The 20,356-nt window shown below is 51.3% G+C and overlaps 1 protein-coding gene across 1 annotated transcript in view; it reads left to right on the top strand.

Annotated features, from left to right (window-relative positions):
- Positions 1-19,863, top strand: part of LOC127183595 (long-chain-fatty-acid--CoA ligase ACSBG2-like) — a 30,025-nt gene extending 10,162 nt beyond the window's left edge. Inside the window, exons 3-13 of the mRNA XM_051139688.1 lie at positions 418-506; positions 1,566-1,686; positions 3,335-3,418; positions 6,903-7,052; positions 10,433-10,609; positions 15,186-15,367; positions 15,463-15,696; positions 17,191-17,408; positions 18,568-18,707; positions 18,902-19,148; positions 19,790-19,863. Of these exons, the coding sequence (XP_050995645.1) occupies positions 418-506; positions 1,566-1,686; positions 3,335-3,418; positions 6,903-7,052; positions 10,433-10,609; positions 15,186-15,367; positions 15,463-15,696; positions 17,191-17,408; positions 18,568-18,707; positions 18,902-19,148; positions 19,790-19,863 (1,716 nt within the window). The remainder of the gene's footprint in view (positions 1-417; positions 507-1,565; positions 1,687-3,334; positions 3,419-6,902; positions 7,053-10,432; positions 10,610-15,185; positions 15,368-15,462; positions 15,697-17,190; positions 17,409-18,567; positions 18,708-18,901; positions 19,149-19,789) is intronic.
- The last annotated feature ends 493 nt before the right edge of the window (positions 19,864-20,356 follow it).

The raw sequence follows: 20,356 nt of genomic DNA, 5'->3' as shown, positions 1-20,356 counted from the left end.
CCTGTCTCAAAAAACCAAAAACCAAAACCAAAAACAAAACCAGAGAGGTGAGAGAGGCTCACTGCACCCCAACTTCAGGCTAACCAGCAACTTTTTACCGATTTTCCTTTTTTTTTTTTTTTTTAATTTTAATTTTGTTCTGTTGTTTTTCGAGACAGGGTTTTTCTGTGTAGCCTTGGCTGTCCTAGAGTCACTTTGCAGTGACAAGGCTGGCCCCGAACTCCCATCCATCTGCCTGCCTCTGCCTCCCAGCCCTCGGGAGGTGTGCGTCACCACACCTGGCTCGATTTTCAGTTTGTGTTTTTTGTTTTCTGTTTTTTTGTTTTCCACCTCCTAATGATCAGAGCTTGACTAGAAGTTGATAAGTTGATGTGTCAAGAGCTGACGGCATCTTTCTTATGGTTTTGTTTCCCCTAGCTGGGCCTGCAACGCTTCCACAGTGTTGGCATCTTGGGCATTAACTCCCCCGAGTGGATCATTGCTGCCCTGGGCTCCATCTTGGCTGGGTATGTTCCTCCTTCCGGTCCCCTGTGTTGACGGACCACTGCTACCAGCTGCTCAGCACAAAACCTGACTGAGAAGCCAAGGTCCACCCGTGGCCTCGGCCTTATCTTTCTTTTCAAAAACGATTTCTTAAAATGCATGGATTTGGGGCCTGGAGAGATAGCTCAGCGGTTAAGAGCATTGACTGCTTTTCCAGATGACCTGGGTTCAAGTCCCAGCACCCACATGGCAGCTTAGAACTGTTTGTAACTCCAAGATCTGACACCCTTACACAGATATACATGCAGGCAAAAATACCAAATGCACATACAATTTAAAATAATAATAATAAAAACTTAAGGACTTGTACACAAGTGTGGGTGCATATATATGCATGTGTGTATGCAGGTGAGTGCAGATACCCACAGAGGCTTGAACAGGAGGGAAGGGATCAGATCCCCTTTGTGAGTCATGTGGGTGCTAGGAACTGAGTGGGGACCCCCTGCAAGGGTGGCCAGCGCTCTAATTGCTGTCCCTAATCCGGGCTGGGGACGATGTCCCCACAAAGTGATGGTCCTTGTGAAATGTCACAGCCCAGCAGAGCAGCTGGCTAAAGCCCTTCCGGTGCTCAGTTTTGAGAACCTTCATGAAACACTAGCACTGGCTGGGGGGATGGTAGCTCAACAGACAGAGGCACCAGTCACACAACCTAGGACCTTGCTTCCATGCCCTTGGGTCCACAGTGTAGCAGGAGAGACCCGCTGGCCCCTCCTCCTCTGGCATCCATGGGCTCACTGTGGGATGGGCCGCCACATCCACACGCATACATGTTATTTTAAGAAAGAGTTGTGGGCTGCTCCTGCAGAGGACCCAGGTTGGATTCCCAGTAGCCCCATTGCGGCTCACAACCACTGTAACTCCGGCTCCGGGCATCTAAGGCACGGACAGACAAGCAGACGAAACACCCACATACCTAAAAATTAAACCAAACCAAAACCTCTTTAAAAAAAAAAAAAAAAAAGATTCAGTTCTTCCAAAAGCACTGAGTCAGTGTACTATTGGAGCATGTCCTGTGTCCCCAGGGGCTTCTATGTTGGTATTTATGTCACCAACTCGGCCGAGGCTTGCCAGTACGTCATTAATCACGCCAACGTGAATGTCTTAGTGGTGGAGAACAGCCAACAGCTGCAGAAAATCCTGTTGGTGAGTGGGACCTGAGTGGGTGCCTGGGCGCACTGAGAAGCTTCCACAAAAGTCCCCCCCAGAAAGAAACTGCTTTTGTGGGGGAAGTAGGGTGAGTTGAGGGAGCTTGGCCCCCAGACTTGTCCCTGGCACTCACTTCCCAACCTACATTTAAGAACTGCACTCACAGGAGACCAACATGGTGGAGCACCAGTAACCCCAGCACAGAGGGGTGAGAGTGGAAGTGGGGGTGTCCAGGGCCCACTGGCCGGCCAGCCCTGCCTCACTGCAAGCAGCAGGCCAGTGATACACCTGGTATCCTGACACAGCATGGAGGTGGCTGAAAATGCATACATCAGACTGACCTTTGGCCTCTGCTGGCATTCACCTTTGTGTGTGCATATACATGCTTATGGTCTCAGCACTTGGCAGAAGGATTTGCCACAAGTTTGGGGCCAGCCTGGGCTATAGAGAAAGTTCTGGGGTAGCCTTGGCTACATTGTGACACCCTATTTTAAAAAAAAAGAAAAGAAAAGAAAGAAGAAAGACTACTTTGGCCATCGGGCTGCCCTTTCATGAGCAAATGGGTCCTCTTGACCCTCTTTAGTCACGGCGCCTACTCTGCTGTGTCCTGAATCCATTTGCAGGTGACAACTCTGCCTTATAGTGAAATTTTCCCATAGGTTCTTTTTTTTTTTGTTCTCAATGAAATCTTATAAATGTAACTTTTATTTACCTGATATAATTGTCATTTCAGAGGCTAACTGCCTCCTCCTGCTGGCCAAGGCCTAGTCCTGGAAGCTTCTAACCTAGGCCTAGAATGTTCTGAGCCTCTGAGACTTCCTGGTGAATAAGCTCATGCTTTCTTGTTTGTTTGTTTGTTTTTTCTGAGCTCTGGGCTGGCTGGTTCAAGTCAGCTGTTCTGGCTCAAACTCCTCTCCCAGCTGACTGATTCAGTCCGGCTCCTCTCTGTCTCTGACTGACTTGTTGTGCTTGGCCTTGAGCTAATTCTAGCAATTTGTTCTAACCCTCTGGTTCCTTCTCATTCTCTGGCTTCCACTGCCCCTGCTGACCTGCCCTGAACTCACGACCCAACCCCAACCTCACTGTTTCCTTCTACAGACCAACTTTACCTGTGTTGTTTTGGACAAAAGGCATAAAGTAAGGACCTGCTTGTGTATTCCGGCCTGAGTAGCCACGTTGCTGGATTTAAAATCCCTCTACAAAAAGCTGGCTTCTCTTCCTGTTCTTGTAGCATTTGTTTTCATTTTCATTTTCATTTTTTTTTTAAATGGATGTTACAGAAACACCTTCCATTCCTCATGTGTGCACCCAGTTGCCTGGATCTGACGGGAAGATCTAGAGTGGGGGGCGGGGCGGGGTCCTTGGGAGGGAGATGTACACAGTGTTCACCTCAGCAGAGGCTGGGAGGTGGGTGAGTGGGTAAAGTGCTTGCTCAGCAAGCAGGAGGGCCTGAGTTCGAATGCCCAGTACCCACGCCAAGTTCCAAGGCCAGTGGCACAGGTCTGTGAGTCCAGTGCGAGGATGACAGGGAAAGGGCCCGTGGCCCGTCAGTCAGTGAGAGCCCTTACACGTACACAAGGTACAGACCCTGCGGACCCTGCGTCCCAGTCAGAACCTTGAGCCCACAGGGAACTAACTCTTTCAGATTCCACCAGACAAGATGGAGTCTGTGAAAGCCATTGTGCAGTACAAATTGCCCTTGATGGAAACCGACAGGAACCTGTACTCTGTGAGTGCGGGGTGGGAGGGGCTGGCCTGTGGGAAGGGCAGGTTTGTGGGGCGGGGCTATTGGAGAGGGTGGGGCATGTGAGAGGGCGGGGCCTGTTGGCAGAGCCTGCTGGTGAGAAGAGGGGCTTGGGTCAGCCTGAGGTAGCAGGTAGGGCCAAGAAGGGAAGTGTGTGGACTATGTGAAGAAGGTGGCCCTGAGTTCAATTCCCAGCAACCACATGGTGGCTCACAACCACCTAGAATGAGATCTGATGCCTCCTTCTGGCATGTAGGCACACATATGGGCAGAATACCATATAAATAATAAATGATTTTTTTTTTTTTTAATGTGGGGTTTAGTTGGTGCAACTCTTGGGCAGGTTCACCAGTCCCAAAGAACAAGGCTGAGGAAGTCCCTGCTGGGGCTACAACTGGGAGTTTTTTTTTTTTTTTTTGTTTTCTTTGTTTTGTTTTGCTTTGGTTTAGTTTTTTGAGACAGGGTTTCTCTGCCTTGGCTGTCCTGGACTCACTGTGTAGACCAGGCTGGCCTCGGACTCACAGAGATCAGCCTGCCTCTGCCTCCCGAGTGCTGGGATTAAGCGCGTGTGCCACCACGCCCGGCTACAGCTGGGAGGTTTTATAGTACTCAGTCGAGGGTTGATGACGTGTCAGCCAGGAGCTGGGACTGTGCCCAAGTATGGCCAAAGACTGGGCAGTGGGCCAGGCACTTGGGTGGACTGGTCATATCAGAATGGCGAGTTGCATTGGCTGCCAGCGAAGCAGAGCTGAGAGCTTTTGGCGCCATTCCTTTGATGGGAGTTTTTCAGTGGGGGAGGGGCATGGGGGGGAAAGAGGGCAGAAGGGGTTTCCCAGCTCGTGCAAGGGCGAGCAGCAGGCTCCAACCAAACAGTCACAATCTCCTTTAATTTTATTTTTGGCTATTTTAAGCTACACATATTCAGATTTGTAAATGTTTCCTCGTTCAGGCACGAGATGACAATCCTAGGTCATTTAGAGGTCTTGTATCATTACAGCAACAGTGTCGTGAGTCACTTTGGAAAAAAATGAAAAACAAATCATCTTTAAAGCAAGGCGCCGGGCGTTGTGGCGCATGCCTTCAATCCTAGCACTCGGGAGGCAGAGGCCGACGGATCTCTGTGAGTTCGAGACCAGCCTGGTCTACAAAGAGAGTCTAGGACAGCCAAGACAACACAGAGAAACCCTGTCTCAAAAAACAAACAAACAAATAAACAACAAAGCAAGGCTAGGGACACAGGCCTGCCATCCTAACTACTAAGAAGGTTGAGACAGGAATTTTGCGACTTTAAGGCCACCATGAACACCTAGTAAGACCCTCCACTAAAGAAAAACGAATAGGCCTGTGGGCGTGGCTCAGAAGTAGAACTGTTGCCTAGAATCCCCCAGTGAGGGGCTGGGGGCACGGCTATTTGGTGTCTTATTGCCTAGTGTGTGATCCTTGGTTCAACCTTCAGCGATGGGTTTCTAGGGGAAAGAAAAAAGCAAAACCCTTTTAATACGTGTCCCGACCACATTGCTCAGGCTTTCTTGAGTTTGCCACAGAAGACTCTTGAAACTTCCAGTCCTGCAGCAGTGGCCTCCAGCCACAAGGTGGCAGCAGCGTTCTCCTCATAGTAACAAAGCGCATGTCTTATGCCACGTTCCCTGTGGGCGAGAGTCAGTGGGGAAGCACTTACAGTGGGTGATTCTGTCACATAATAGCTATCTACCTACTCTGCAGTGGATGGAAGACTCTAGAAGGCTTGAGTGGAGATAGGCCTGGATATACAGCCCAGGCTAGTCTCGAATTTGTAGCCCAGGCTGGCCTAAAACTTGACATCCTCCTGCCTCAGCCTCCTGTGTAGTGGCATTTAAAAGTCCTTGCCTCCCACGGCAGGGGCTCAAACCGATACAGTTTTAGGGTTCAGTTTAGGAAGACACTTGTTAGGGCCAGCGCCTCAGTCCGAACCTAAAGGATACCGTAGCTTTCACACAACAGAAGTCCAGCCCCAAATGGCTTGAGCAAAGTAGGTCATTTGTCAGCCCCTTTTACTACAGCTCAGAATGACGGCTTCAGGTGCGGCTGCAACCAGGAGCTCGTCTCCTCTGGCCTTTATGTCTCTAATCTCCTGGCTCTTCAGCCCCCTCCTTGCCCTCCTCTACTACCCCCCACCCCCCTACCCCTCCACCCCTCCACCCCCGCCCGTGATCCCGTGGCTACATCTGTGCTGACTGAATCTCGGGAATAGAAAGCCTGCATCGGGTGCTAAATTCTTCAGCTTCACTGTGACTGGAGTCCCGGTGCCCAGAATCCTGTCTAATCTCTAGAACCTAGATTGATGGATACTCTGGCTTCATCCAATCAGGGATGAGTTCTGGGATGGGGGGTAGGGGGACTGGACGGTGTCATGTGAATTCAGGAAAAGGTGGGAGCTCTTCCCAGGGGCCGTCCACTCCTGGGAGTGGGGCCAGCCATCGAGAAGGCTAAGCCGGTAAAGGGGCTTGCCACGGAGCCGAATGACCTGAGCTTGACCTGGGAGCTTAGGGGGCAGAAGGAGACAACAGTTTAGACAAGTGCACTGTGACATGTATACCCCCAGACACTCCCCTGAAAATAAGTAATTAAAAGTAACTCTAATACCAGGCGTGGTGGCGCCCCCTTTAATCCTAGCACTTGGGAGGCAGAGGCAGGAGGATCGATGTGAGTTCGAGGCCAGCCTAGTCTAAAAAGTGAGTCCAGGACAGCCAAGGCTACACAGGGAAACCTTGTCTCGAAAACAAAAACAAAAACAAACAAAAAAAACAAGAATAAATAAATAAAAGTAACTCTAAACTTTAAGCTATTTACAGGCCAGGCTTTTGTTATTTACAGCCGATGTTGCCTTTAAAGATCGTAGATACCCTATGACCATATAGTGGGGGAGGAGGGCCCCCTTGGTCATAGAGGAATAGGGTGAAAGCAAGAGGGAGGGAGGAATGGGAGGAGACAACTGATGGGATAACAATTGAGTTGTAATCTGAATAAATTTATTTTAAAAAAAGATTATAGATAGACCACAGCTCAGTCAGCCAGTCACTGCCTTGGACTTCCCGAAGAGGGGCTAGCTAGCATGCCTACATCATGGATGGGGCCTGTCCGAATTCACAGGCTCATGGGATCACAAGTGGTGGGGAAGTAGCCAAGGTCTGAAAATCCAGGGGGTGAGCGGGGTGTGGTGGCACACATCTTTAATGCCAGCACTTTGGAGGCAGAGGCAGGCAGATCGCTGTGAGTTCAAGACCAGCCTGGTCTACAAAGTGAGTCCAGGACAGCCAGGGACACAGAGAAGCCCTGTCTCAGGGGGAAAAAAAAAAAAAAGGAAAAAGAAAATCGAGGAGGTATTTCTGAGGGTTCTCCCAGGCTTAGGCCCTTCCGGGATAAGCCAGTGGATCAGAGTCTGAGCGGGGGCCCACGGGTCCTCACCCTTCACCCACCGTCCCATCCGCAGTGGCATGACTTCATAGAGCTGGGGAACAGCATCCCCAACGTGCAGCTGGATCGGATCATCTTAAGCCAGAAGGCCAACCAGTGTGCGGTCATCATCTACACCTCAGGGACCACAGGAAACCCCAAAGGGGTGATGCTGAGCCACGACAATGTAAGCCAGGGTCCCCCCTTCTGCCCCCCCCCGCCCCGCAGAGCAGGCTCTCACCTGGGCACAAGCCACATGGAGGGCGGTGTAAGGTCTGTCTGGGTCTTTCCCCTTGGGGAACCACACAGTTGGTGGAGCTGGGGGTTTGGGACTAGACCCGGGTCCAAAGTCAAGCTGGGCGAGGGCAAGATGGCTGACCGTACCATGCCTGTGAAATGGAAGTTGGTTAGCTGGTTTCACGGTCTCTCTCTGGTGTGTGTGTGTGTGTGTGTGTGTGTGTGTGTGTGTGTGTGTGTGGTCTCCCAGGGGTGTCTCTCCTGGATTCTTTGAGAGAGGGTCTCTCAGTGGCCTGGAGCTCAGTGATCAGAGCAGGGTAGGTAGGCTGGCTACCTGCCCTTCTGCCCAGCTCTCCAGGGTGTGCAGTGCCACACGAGCTCTGACAACAGAGCTCAGGCCCTTGTGCAGGACAAGTGTTTTCCACCACGGCATTTCCCTGGCCTGGTTGACTCGCATTGTTTGGTTTTAATCTTTCTGAGACGGGCTATCGTGTAGCCCAGGCTGGCCTCACACTTGCTGCGTAGCTGAGGATGACCTTGAACTCCTGATCCTTGTGCCTCCATCTTTTGTGTGGAGCTGGGATAATAGCATGCCTGTGAGAGAGAGAGAGAGAGAGAGAGAGAGAGAGAGAGAGAGAGAGAGAGAGAGAGAGTGTGTGTGTGTGCAGGTGTCTGTGGAGGCCACCACTTGTCCCTGCAGGTGCCTGCACACGCACCATGCTGGCTAGCCTTATGTCAACTTGAGACAAGTTAGAGTCATCTGAGAGGAAGGATCCTTCATTCAGAAAAATTCTCTCATAAGACCAGGCTGTAGACAATTCTGTAGAGCATTTTATTAATTGCTGGTTGATGGAGGAGGGCCCTGCACATGGTGGGTGATGCTACCCCTGGACTGGTGGTCCTGGGTACTATAAGAAAGCAGGGGTTGGAGAGATGGCTCAGAGGTTAACGGCAATGTCTGCTCTTCCAGAGGTCCCGAGTTCAAGTTCCAGCAACCACATGGTGGCTCACAACCATCTATAATGTGATCTAATGCCCTCTTCTGGTGTACAGGTGTACATGCAAGCAGAGCTATTGCATACATAATAATAAATAAACAAAATCTTTAAAAAAGAAAGAAAGCAGGCTGGCGGGCATGGTGGTACATGCCTTTAATCTTAGCACTCAGGAGACAAAGGCAGGCAGATCTTTGAGTTCTAGGCCAGCCTGGTCTACAGAGTGAGTCCAGGACAGCCAAGATTACACAGAGAAACCCTGTCTCAAAAAAACCAAAAAAAGGCCGGGCGTGGTGGCGCACGCCTTTAATCCCAGCACTCGGGAGGCAGAGGCAGGTGGATCACTGTGAGTTTGAGGCCAGCCTGGTCTACAAAGTGAGTCCAGGATGGCCAAGGCTACACAGAGAAGAGAAACCCTGTCTCGAAAAACAAAACAAAAAACAAACAAAAAAAAAAGAAAAAAAAAAAACCAAAAAACCAAACCCAAACCCAAAACAAAACAAAAAAGACAAAAAAAAAAAAAAAAAAAAAAAAAAAAAAAAAAAAGAAAGAAAGAAAGAAAGAAAAGAAGAAAGAAAGCAGGCCTGTAAAGGTACATACCTTTATTTATTTTTATTATTTTATTTTATTGATCTTTTTGTTTGTTTGTTTTTTGAGACAGGGTTTCCCTGTGTAGGCTTGGCTGTCCTAGACTCACTCTGTAGATCAGGCTGGCCTCAAACTCACAGCTATCCACCTGCCTCTGCCTCCCCAAGTGCTGGGATTAAAGACACCGCCCGGCCTTTAATCCCAGTACTCAAAGGGCAGACGCTGGCGAATCGCTGTGAGTTCCAGGCCAGCTTGGTCTTCAAAGTGAGTCTAGGACAGCCAAGGCTACACAGGGAAACCCTGTCTCGAAAAACCAAAAAAGAGAAAAAGAAAGCAGGCTGAGCAAGTCATGAAGAGGAAGGCATAAGCAGCACCCTGTATGGCCTCTGCATCAGTTCCTGCCTCCAGGTTCCTGCCCTGCTTGAGTTCCTGTCCTGGCTCCCTTCAGTGACGAGCAGTGGTGTGGAAGTGTGAGCCAGATAAACCCTTTCCTCCCCAACGTGCTTTGGTCATGGTGACTTATCACAGCACTAGAGACCCTAAGACACCCACGCGCCACAGTCTCTGAAGATCTGAGTTCCATTCTTCATACTCTGGAAAGAGCTTTTAGCAGCCGAGCCCTCTCCCAGACCCTGCAGGTTAGCATCCAGAAGAGGCAGCCCCAGCCTCATTCCTCCCGCCTACTGCCGTGGATCACACATTGGGCATCTTGTTGGTATGCATGTGGGAGTGTCTTCCTCACCCACTCTCCACCTTTTCTGGGGGAGACAGGGCCTCTCTGAATCTGCGGCCCACCTGCATGGTTAAACTGGCCAGCCACCAAGTCCCAGGGAAGCCTCCTGCACCCACTAGCAAGATGACAGTAGTGTGTTAAACATGCCAAAAGGTTGGGCAAGAGTCTCGGGTGAGTGGCTTTAGTGTGATGCTCTCTGAACAAACACAAGGACCTGAGTGGAATCCCAAACCTCACACCCAACCCCAAATCCAGGTATGGTGGCAAACGGTTTCTATTCTGGGTACTGGAAAAGTGGAAACAGAGACAGGAAGATCCTGGGAGCTGACTGGCCAACAGCCTCTTCAAATTGGCGCCCGCAGCCCACCCCCCAGGGTCGAGTTAGAGACCCCATATCAGAGGGGCTAGAGAGATGGCACGCTGGCTAGGGGTACTTGTCTCAATCAGGACAAGACAGGAATTTCAGGTATACTGGACACCCCAGCTTCAAGTGGAGCAGAGACAAAAAAGAATTTGAGGCTTGCTGGTTTCTTTCTAGCCTACCCGCAAAGCTTAAGCACATGGTTGGAGAAAAGAGCCTGCCCTGAGGGCGTGTGCTAGCTAGCTTCCAGGTGTATACACATTCACAGGGAAGCGTGTCTCCTAAGAAAATGTGTGTGTGTGTGTGTGAGAGAGAGACAGACAGACAGACAGAGAATGCAGGTGTCTGTGGGTACCCTCAGAGGCCAGAAGAAGTGCTCCCCTAGAGCTGGAGGTAAGGGTGTCTGTGAGCTGCCATGTGGGTGTTGAGAATGGGACCAGTGCTCTTAGCCGCTGAGCCATCTCTCCAGCACCAGTAAATAAATTTCAAAACAGCCAGGTAGGGAGCAGTTGAGGAAGACAACCGATCTCCCTCTTAGGCCTTGTCACGTGTGCACAGGCACAGCACACATAAGCACACATGTGGGCGCACACATGTGTGCGTGCCGGTCCTGGTGTGAAGCACAGAAGTTTTGGGTTGCCTTTGTTTTCTAGATCACGTGGACAGCAGGGGCTATGGCACGTGTGGTGGAGGCGAGCCACGTCATGGGCAAGCAGGAAACAATAGTCAGTTACCTGCCCCTCAGCCACATCTCAGCCCAGATACTGGACATGTGGACCGCCATCAAAGTAGGGGGGCTTACTTTCTTCGCTCAACCAGATGCACTCAGGGTAAGGCTGGGTGAGGGCCCTGCCAAGCGTCCAGAGGCCTTTGGGGGAAGTGGATGTCATCTGTCCACCGGACAAGCCTGATGTCTTAAGAAAATTTTCAGCTGGGCGATGGTGGCGCATGCCTTTAATCCTAGCACTCAGGGAGGCAGAGGCAGAAGGATCGCTGTGAGTTCGAGGCCAGCCTGGTCTATAAAGCGAGTCTAGGACAGCCAGGGCTACACAGAGAGACCCTGTCTTGAAAAACCAAAACAAGAATTTTCCCCCTTCATCTTCATTTTCTGCCCTGTTCCACAGCTGTGCAGACCATACCTGAACAAGCCCAGGGAAAGGCCCTAGTGGTGGTGAAAGTCTGAATCGTTTTCAGCATTTCTTGAATTTATTTACTTATTGAGGGTATGTGCCATGGTGTGCAAGTGATGGTCAGAGGATACAACAAGGCCCAGTCTCTCTCATACCCTGTGACCCCAGAGACAAATTCAAGTCATCAGGCTTGGTGGCAAGTGCCCTTATCCACTGCGCCACCTTGTGAGTTTCCCCTTTTAAAAAAAAAGCGCACTCGTGTGTGTGTGTGTGTGTGTGTGTGTGTGTGTGTGTGTGCGCGCGCATGTGTGTGAGCACGCTCATCTATATATGGTGTGTGTGTGTAAGCATGCTTTTGTGTATATATGGTGTGTGTGTGCATGTGGTGTGTGTGTGAACACGCTCATGTATATATGGTGTGTGTGTGTGCACGCATACTCGTGTATATATGGTGTGTGTGTGAGCATGCTTGTGTGTATATATGGTGTGTGTGTGTTTGTGTGTGTGTGTGTGTGTGTGTGTGTGTGTGTGTGTGTGGTGTGCATGCATGCTCTGATTCTGTTTGCCAGGGTCTGGCCTGCATGGGAGGAAGGTGTCAGGCTTTTTGTGTAGGAATGTTAAGGGCTAGAATCGGGAAACCTCACACAATGCCATGGGAGAAGTCAGACAAGGACTGAGATTTGCTCACCTTTCTGAAGGTCACAGAGGCCTCCAAAGGTCCCCACCCCAAATACTGGCATGGCACCATAGCTCTTCCCGGCCTCTGAGTCAGAGGCTGCTGGTGTGTGTGCACTCGGGGACTGGAAGGAAGTTACAAGTTATTTTCCAGCCCGCTATGTAAGGCTGGAGAAGGCTGCTCAGTGGTTAGAGTACCGGTTCACGAATTCAGAAAATTCCCCACAGTCATGCCCATGGGCCAATCTGGTAGGGACATTTTCTATATTGGGAGTCCTCTTCCTCTGCTTTGTGTCAAGTTGACAAAAACACCAACACATCCACACATAAACATCAAAATGCCCACATACAGATAAACAGAAATGTACACACAATGACAAACACACGCACACACCCAGGCTTCACTCCTGACTAACTAACTGTCTGTCTCCCTCCTGTGTGGACCCTTGTGAGCCACCTGACCACCCAGGAGAATTTGCTTCACTTATTGCTACTTTTTGAATTTGTATTAGAAGAGTTAAATTTACAGTAAGCACTGGTGAAAGGTGGAAGGTGAAAGGCGGCGTGGTCAATGGAAACAGTAAGGTGTATAGATGCACAGACGCAGATATGGAGAGCCACGCAATAGACATGAGACACAGGCGTAGACACAGAATGCCACATGCAGTCCCTGACACACAGAGCCACATGCAGTCCCTGACACACAGAGCCACACACTGACACAGACACACAGAGCCACATGCAGTCCCAGACACACAGAGCCACATGCAGTCCCAGACACACAGAGCCACACACTGACACAGACACACAGAGCCACACACTGACACAGACACACAGAGCCACATGCAGTCCCAGACACACAGAGCCACACGCAGTCCCAGACACACAGAGCCACACACTGACACAGACACACAGAGCCACACACTGACACAGACACACAGAGCCACACACTGACACAGACACACAGAGCCACATGCAGTCCCAGACACACAGAGCCACACGCAGTCCCAGACACACAGAGCCACACACTGACACAGACACACAGAGCCACATGCAGTCCCTGACACACAGAGCCACATGCAGTCCCAGACACACAGAGCCACACACTGACACAGACACACAGAACCACACACGCACAGACACACACCAAAGACACACAGAGCCACATGCAGACACTGACACAGCCACACAGAGCCACACACTGACAGACACACAGAGCCACATGCAGTCCCTGACACACAGAGCCACATGCAGTCCCAGACACACAGAGCCACACACGCAGAGACACACACCAAAGACACACAGAGCCACATGCAGACACTGACACAGCCACACAGAGCCACACACTGACAGACACACAGACACACAGACACACAGTGACACAGACACATGTTAACACAGACATACACTGAAACAGACACACAGAGCCACACACTGACAGACACACAGACACACAGTGACACAGACACATGCTAACACAGACATACACTGAAACAGACACACAGAGCCACACACTGACAGACACACAGACACACAGACACACAGTGACACAGACACATGCTAACACAGACATACACTGAAACAGACACACAGAACCACATGTTGACAAAGACACATGATGACACTGACACTGACACAGACACATGCTGACACAGACACACATTGACTCACCCTGATACACACTGACACAGACACAAGCTGACACAGACACATATCGACACATAGACACACACTGACACAGACACACACAGACACACGCTGACACATGCTGACATAGACACGCACTGACACACACTGACACAGACACACAGAGCCACACACTGGCAGACACAGCACCAGACTCTCAGTGACAGACCTGGTCAGAAGTGAAGTGCATCTGGAAGTAAGCTGGACAGCAGTTCTGACAGCTGGCTCAGAGGGTAAAAGGCATCCGCCATCAATCTTGATGACCTGGTTCCTGCCCTTGACCTTTGACCTCCACACAGGTTCCCTAAAGAAAACAAAGGAAAAAGAAAAGTCACTTCATGGTCAAAGAGCTAATCCAGACACCTGTGGCTCTGAGATTCAAAAGGTGACAGCTGTTGCTCTGACACAGGAACCCTCTCTGGTAGAGGACATTATGTGGGCCCCAGGGGCGGGGGGCGGGGGATTGTATACATCCAGACAACAAAGCTGATGCAGAGACAGCTCAGCTGGCAAGACAGCTGGCTACACAGCTATTAGGAACTGAGTTCAAATCTCCAACATTCAGGTGAAAAGCTGCACGTGGTCACGCATACCTACCACTGCTGTGCTGTCAGGGTGGAGCAGGGGGTCTGAGGGGGGGTGTGTGAAGACCCCTGGGCAGCCAAGCCCCAGGTTCAGGGAGAGAGTCCCCTCTCGCGGGAATAAGGCAGAGTGGCGCAGGACTCAGCTTCCTCCTCTGCCCTCCGTGTGTGGGGGCGTGTTGATGGCCCAGTGTCTTGTCTGCAGAATGGCGTGGGCTGCACAGTAAGTGCTCAACACGGAGCTGTGGGCCCTTTGACTACCTCGTGTGTTTTCACTGACTTCAAGGGTCTTGTTTTTGGACACCATATTCGCTGCTTCTCCGCTGCCTCCCAATGCAAGTTATGTGCCCATTTTTAAAGTCTCCTCCTCTCTCTCGTCTCCTGGCTATGAAGCTGCATACCACCATCCTCACTGACATTTATTTAATAATTCTTCTTCTTCTTAATATTATTGATTTATTTAGTTCTTCGATACAGGGTTTCTCTGTGTAGCCCTGGCTGTCCTGGACTGACTTTGTAGACCAGGCTGGTCTCGAATTCACAGCGATCCTCCTGCCTCTGCCTCCTGAGTGCTGGGATTAAAGGCGTGCGCCACCACGCCCGGCCAGGTCCCAGTTATTGACGTCCCCCATGCTCTGCTACGGCAAAGCTTTTCTCCTCTTTTCTTCCCGATGCACTTTACTTTTAGTTCTAGGTCTAGGGTTGAATTCCGTGTTGAGTTAGAAGTAGTTGTAAGCCAAGCATGACTGTTTGCTTTCGCACATGAATCTCTTTCCCCGGCTGCACTGAACTGCTGAGAAGACATGTGCTGAAAGTCAGATGATAAGAAATGTAAAGTGGGGGCTGGAGAGATGGCTCAGAGGTTAAGAGCACTGGCTGTTCTCCCAAAGGTCCTGAGTTCAATTCCCAGCAACCACATGGTGGCTCACAACCATCTAAAATAAGATCTGGTGCCCTCTTCTGGCCTGCAGGCACACATGCAGACAAAACACTATATATATAATAAATAAATAAATCTTAAAAAAAAAAAAAAAAGAAATGTAAAGTGGTGCCTGTGGAGCCCCTGGTCTGTGTATCAGTCTGTATGTTTCTGCACATACATACACGCATGTACATGCATGCACGCACACACATGTACATGCTTATGCACATAACACGCACATGCACGTGCACGTGCAAACATGGGGTGGATGAATCTGTGTCTGACTGGCTACTGTAGAGCCAGGGGGTTGTATCCTGTGCTTGGTGTAAAGGCTGCACTGGGGGAAGGGAGAAAGATACATGTGGCTCCTGAAAGTGCTGCAGCAGTGCCTCACCCACTCTGTCCCGCACAGGGCACCTTGATATTCACTCTTCAGGAGGTAAAGCCTACAATTTTCCTGGGGGTGCCACGAGTCTGGGAAAAGATGCAGGACACTATCAAGGAGAATGTGAGCAGGTCCTCCAGCCTGAGGAAGAAGGCGTTTGCGTGGGCGAAGTTACTTGGCTTGAAAGTCAACACCAAACGGATGCTGGGGTAGGCAGTGTCCCGTAGCTGGTGTGAGAGAGCATGGGGGAGGCTCTGCCTGCCATCTATCTGAAGTTGAGTCTCCCTGCTGATGCCGTCCCCAGGAAACAAGACATCCCCATGAACTACCGTATGGCAAAGGCCCTGGTGTTCACGAAGGTCAGGACCTCCCTGGGCCTGGAGCACTGCCACACCTTCTTAAGTGGGGCTGCGCCCCTCTCCCAGGAGGTCTTGGAGTTCTTTCTCAGCCTGGACATCCCCATTGGTGAGATCTACGGGATGAGTGAATGCTCTGGACCCCACTCGATCTCCTCCAAGACCAACTACAGAGTTCTGAGGTACCAGGTTCCTGCAGCCCTCAGATCTCCAGTGTCATGGGGTTAGGGTGTAGAGGGGGACATATCTTGAGCCTGGACGTCCCGTGGGCTCTAGCCTCCTAGTCCAGGTTCTCTGGCTTATTACACAACCTAAGGGGGGGGGAAGGGCACTTGTTCTAGAACCATCTGTCATGTTGTGTGACATTTCCAGGGGAGACCTGAACAAAAAAAAATATTTTTACCCCAGAGACCTGAACAAAAAAAATTTTTTTTACCCCAAATAGGGCACCAAAAATACCAAAGAAATGCTTTCCCCCAAGTGCGGCTTAACACATTTATGGGGTGATTTATAGACTGTGGATCAGAGGTCTCTGACAGGAGCAGGCACGATTCAAAGACAGCATGTCATCTAAAAATCCACGGCAGCATGGACCACACCTCACAAAAGCCACATCTAAAGCCCCTGCACATTGTGCAGACAGCTTCAAGAGTCTCCCCCAGGACTGTAACTGCTCATAGAACCTGGGGCTGGCCCTCTGGGGCCTTGTAAGTTTCAGGAGCTTCTCAAGACTTGTGAGTTTCCCACTACTTCCTGAGTTTTAGGAAACCTCTTTTCCAGGAGACTATGTTCCTGGCTCTCTGACACACGGTTTTCCTCCCAGTGTCACTTAAGCGTTCCCATGATCCTTTGTCTCAAGTATGTGTGTAGCTCTCCTTGGGCTTCTGCACAGCTCAGCTCAGCTCACCAGGTTGCTGTGCTAAGCCACAGCAACACACACACACACACACACACACACATACACAGAGACACACACACAGACACACAGACAGACACATAGACACACAGACACATAGACACACAGACACACACACACAGATACACAGACACACACACACATACACACACACACACACACACACACACACACACACACACACACACACACACGCCGCGGGACCCTCCACTGGGGAGGCTGACCTCCTTCCAGAATCTTTTGCTGGTCAAAGTCTCCTGCCCCTGCCCCCGCCACTGTACTGCACATCTGGCTTTCTGCTTTTGCTTGAGGTTTACTAGTGTCCAGAGTAGAACCGAAGGATCAAAATAACAATAAAAATAAAGAGGAGGAAGGGGGAAGGGGAGGAGGGAGAAGAAATTGAAAGGGAGGGCTGGCTGGAAGTTGATGGGGTACACATGGTTTTCTCCATCCGTGTGTCCACATCGTGGCACTTTACCAGAACTCTAGCTTTTCCCCGTTGTCTGGACCGAGGGTGAGCCTCCTGTGAATCCAACCTGCCGGTGCCCGGACGGCAGGTGTGTGGCTGCTTAATGTGCACAGTGCATACATAGAGGCCAGTGGATGAAGAGTGCTGCCTCAGTTTCCCTTCTGTGCCTCTCCTCAAGAGGCTGACCGCTCATGCTGGGCCGCTAGTACGGGAGGGCCTGGGGTAGGCAGCACCCTGTCTCTGCCACACCCTTTCCCTATTGTGTGTCCCCCTTCCCCCCCGCCCCCACAGCTGCGGCAAGGTTCTTGACGGCTGCAAGAGCATGTTGTACCAGCAGAACAAAGATGGCATTGGTGAGGTGTGCATTTGGGGCCGGCATGTCTTCATGGGCTACCTGGACAGGGAGGAAGACACACTGGATGCCCTCGATGACAACGGCTGGCTGCATTCTGGGGACATGGGCCGCCTGGACAGTCACGATTTTCTCTATATCACTGGCCGCATCAAAGGTACCAGGCTTTTTGTGGGGGCAAAGGGTACTGGGTGTGCTAAAGGAACTAGCATGGGATTTTGAGGGGTGGCAGGGTACTTCAGAGGGCAAGGGGTGCCAGCGTGGCCAGGGACACAGGAGATATGGGGGCTGTTGAGGTTCTGGTTCCTAGGGACGCTAGGGAAAACAGTAAGTCCCCAGTCATCAGGGGTCCCTCCTTGTCATCCAGTGGCAGCGGTCCTGGGGACAGGCTGCTTTGCCTAGTGGTAGAGTGGTGAGGAGAGCCCAGTGAGGCCAGAAGATGTCAGAGACACTCAGAAAGAGCCTGAGGATGGCCCTGTTACCCCAGCCCTTGAAAGGCTGAGGCAGGAGGACCACGGCCTGGGGATATTTTGGGCTATCCGGGGCTGCACAGTGAATGTCTGCGTCAAAACAAACAACTCAGCAAAGACACTGTGCTTTGCTGTGCTCTCTGTGGCCACACCCGAGGACCATGACCAGAAGCAGCTTGGGCAAGAAAGAGTTACTTCTTCTGCTCATGGCTCAGGCCACACTTCATCAGCAAAAGAACAGGCCAGGAGCCTGGAGGCAGGAGCTGATACCAAGGCCGTGAAGGGGTGCTGCTTACTGGCTTGCTCAGCCTACTTTCTTACAGAACACAGGACTACTAGCCTAGAGTAACACCACCCATAATGGGCTGGGCCCTACCCACCAATCACTCTTTTTTTTGGGGGGCGGGGTTTTCGAGACAGGGTTTCTCTGTGTAGCCCTGGACTCACTTGTAGACCAGGCTGACCTCAAACTCACAGCGATCCACCTGCCTCTGCCTACTGAGTGCTGGGATTAAAAGAATGTGCCACCACTGCCCGGCCCAATGGCTACTTTTTAAAAAATGCCTTGCAGGCTTACCCACAGGCCAGTCTGGTGAAGATGGTTCCTCCTGGTAGGGACATTCTTCTGGGCTGAGGTCACTTTTCCCAGGAGACCCTGTCGATCTTGACTAGTTGACAAAAGCTACCAGGGACAGATCATGTCCATGTGGGGCCCCCAGGGCCATAAAACTTGGGAGGGAAGCAGGAAAGGGTGGGGACTTGAGGTGCCAGAAGGAAAGCCACAGGGGCCTCCATCCATGTCCCAAGCGAGTGGGGACCAGTACGAAGCTGGGCTCTCAATTCCAGAAATCCTGATCACGGCTGGTGGCGAGAATGTGCCCCCCATCCCCATCGAGACCCTAGTGAAGGAGAAAATTCCCATCATTAGCAACGCCATGCTGGTGGGCGACAAGGCCAACTTCCTGGGCATGCTGTTGACAATCAAGGTGATGCACGGTTATGTGGCATCAATCCCCGCCCCCCTTGGCCCCCCACCCCTCAGCCTCTCCGGGGGGGGGGGGCGTGAGGAGGCTGCAGATGACCAGGGGCTTAGACTCTGCTTCTTGGTCTTCAGTTCCATGGGTTGGGGGTTGGGGATGACTGGGGAACATTGCCTGGTAACATGGTTGCCCTGGGGCAGTGCGAGACAGACAAGATGAGTGGAGAGCCTCTGGACACATTGAACATGGAGGCTCTCAGTTTCTGCCAGTCCCTGGGTAGCCCGGCAGCCACCGTGTCAGACATTGTGAAGCTTCGAGATCCGCTGGTCTACACCGCCATCCAGTGCGGCATAGACCTCGTGAATCATGAGGCGGCCTCCGATGCCCAGAGAATTCGGAAGTGGACCATCTTGGAGAAAGACTTTTCCATCCAGGGCGGAGAGCTGGGTGAGTGGCTTAGCTTGGTCCTTCAGAGGGCAGCCCCTCGGTAGCTGAGGCCCCTGGGACGCTGCTACCTCCCTCCACCAACTGCATCTCGGTCCCGACTGGCCTCCATATGCAGCCTCTTTGCCAGGGAAGACACCTTCATGACCTGAAGGTGACACCCTCACTGTGGGGCTGGAAAGGTTGCTCAGTGGTTAGAGCACCCTCTGCCTCCGATGAGGACACGGATTTAGATCCCCCAACAGCCAACTTGGGCAGCTCACAGCTGTCTGTGACCTCCAGCCTCAGAAGATGGACTTCCTTTTCTGGCCTCTTTGCACAAAGTGTGCATTCACACCACACACACACACACACACACACACACACACACACACACACACTCATATACCTCCCACACATAGATTCATAATTAAAAATTAAATCAATCTCGGGGAAAAAAAACCTTTTTATTATATCCAGAATTCTCAGTAGCACCAGTCTATGTGGACATCCCATAATCCTCACTCAACTGACTGTAGGAACACTGACATGCCCAGTCACTTGGTCTAGCCCCCGGGACCCATCTCCTGGTCAATTACAGTTAAGTGTGGGTGTTTTTCGCCCCCTGACTTCCACAGCCTGACTACCCTCTCCTCTCTCCCCAGGGCCGACATCAAAACTTAAGAGACGTGTCATAGCCCAGAAATACAAAGCACAAATCGATAACATGTACTTGTAGCTGCTGTGGTGGGAGTGCCCTCTCTATCCTCATGGTGAGACCCAATGCCCTGGCTTTAGCTGGGCTGTGTGGTGCTGGGTGTCAGCCGATGCCCTGCCTTCTCTGTCTTCCTGAGCAGGCAGGCCCAACATTTTTCATGGACCCACATTTATTTATTTTATCTTCCTACAGTGTGTGTGTGAGCAGGCAAGTGCCACAGTGTACGTGTGGCTACCAGAGAACAATTTTGGGTGTTGCCTCGACCCTGTGAAGTCCACTAGCCTAGCTGGCCCTGTCTCAACTTCCATCCCTCTGAAAGAGCAAACTGTGCCTGCTGGGTCTGCCCGCCAAATCCCTTTCGAGGATTTGAACTTGGCTCCTCCTACCCGCGTGGCAAGCACTTTGCCCCTGAGCCATCTCTTTTTGTCCCCACTTTCCATGTGTTTTGTTCAGAGAAGGTCTGTGGCCGAGTTCTGCAAGTTACCCAGCTCATCACACCTTCTGTCCACACTCT

This window comes from Acomys russatus, chromosome 31 (assembly GCF_903995435.1).
Source record: "Acomys russatus chromosome 31, mAcoRus1.1, whole genome shotgun sequence".
Lineage (NCBI taxonomy): Eukaryota > Metazoa > Chordata > Mammalia > Rodentia > Muridae > Acomys > Acomys russatus.
The sequence above is the reverse complement of the archived record's forward strand: the minus strand, read 5'-3'. Positions and strand labels throughout refer to the sequence as shown.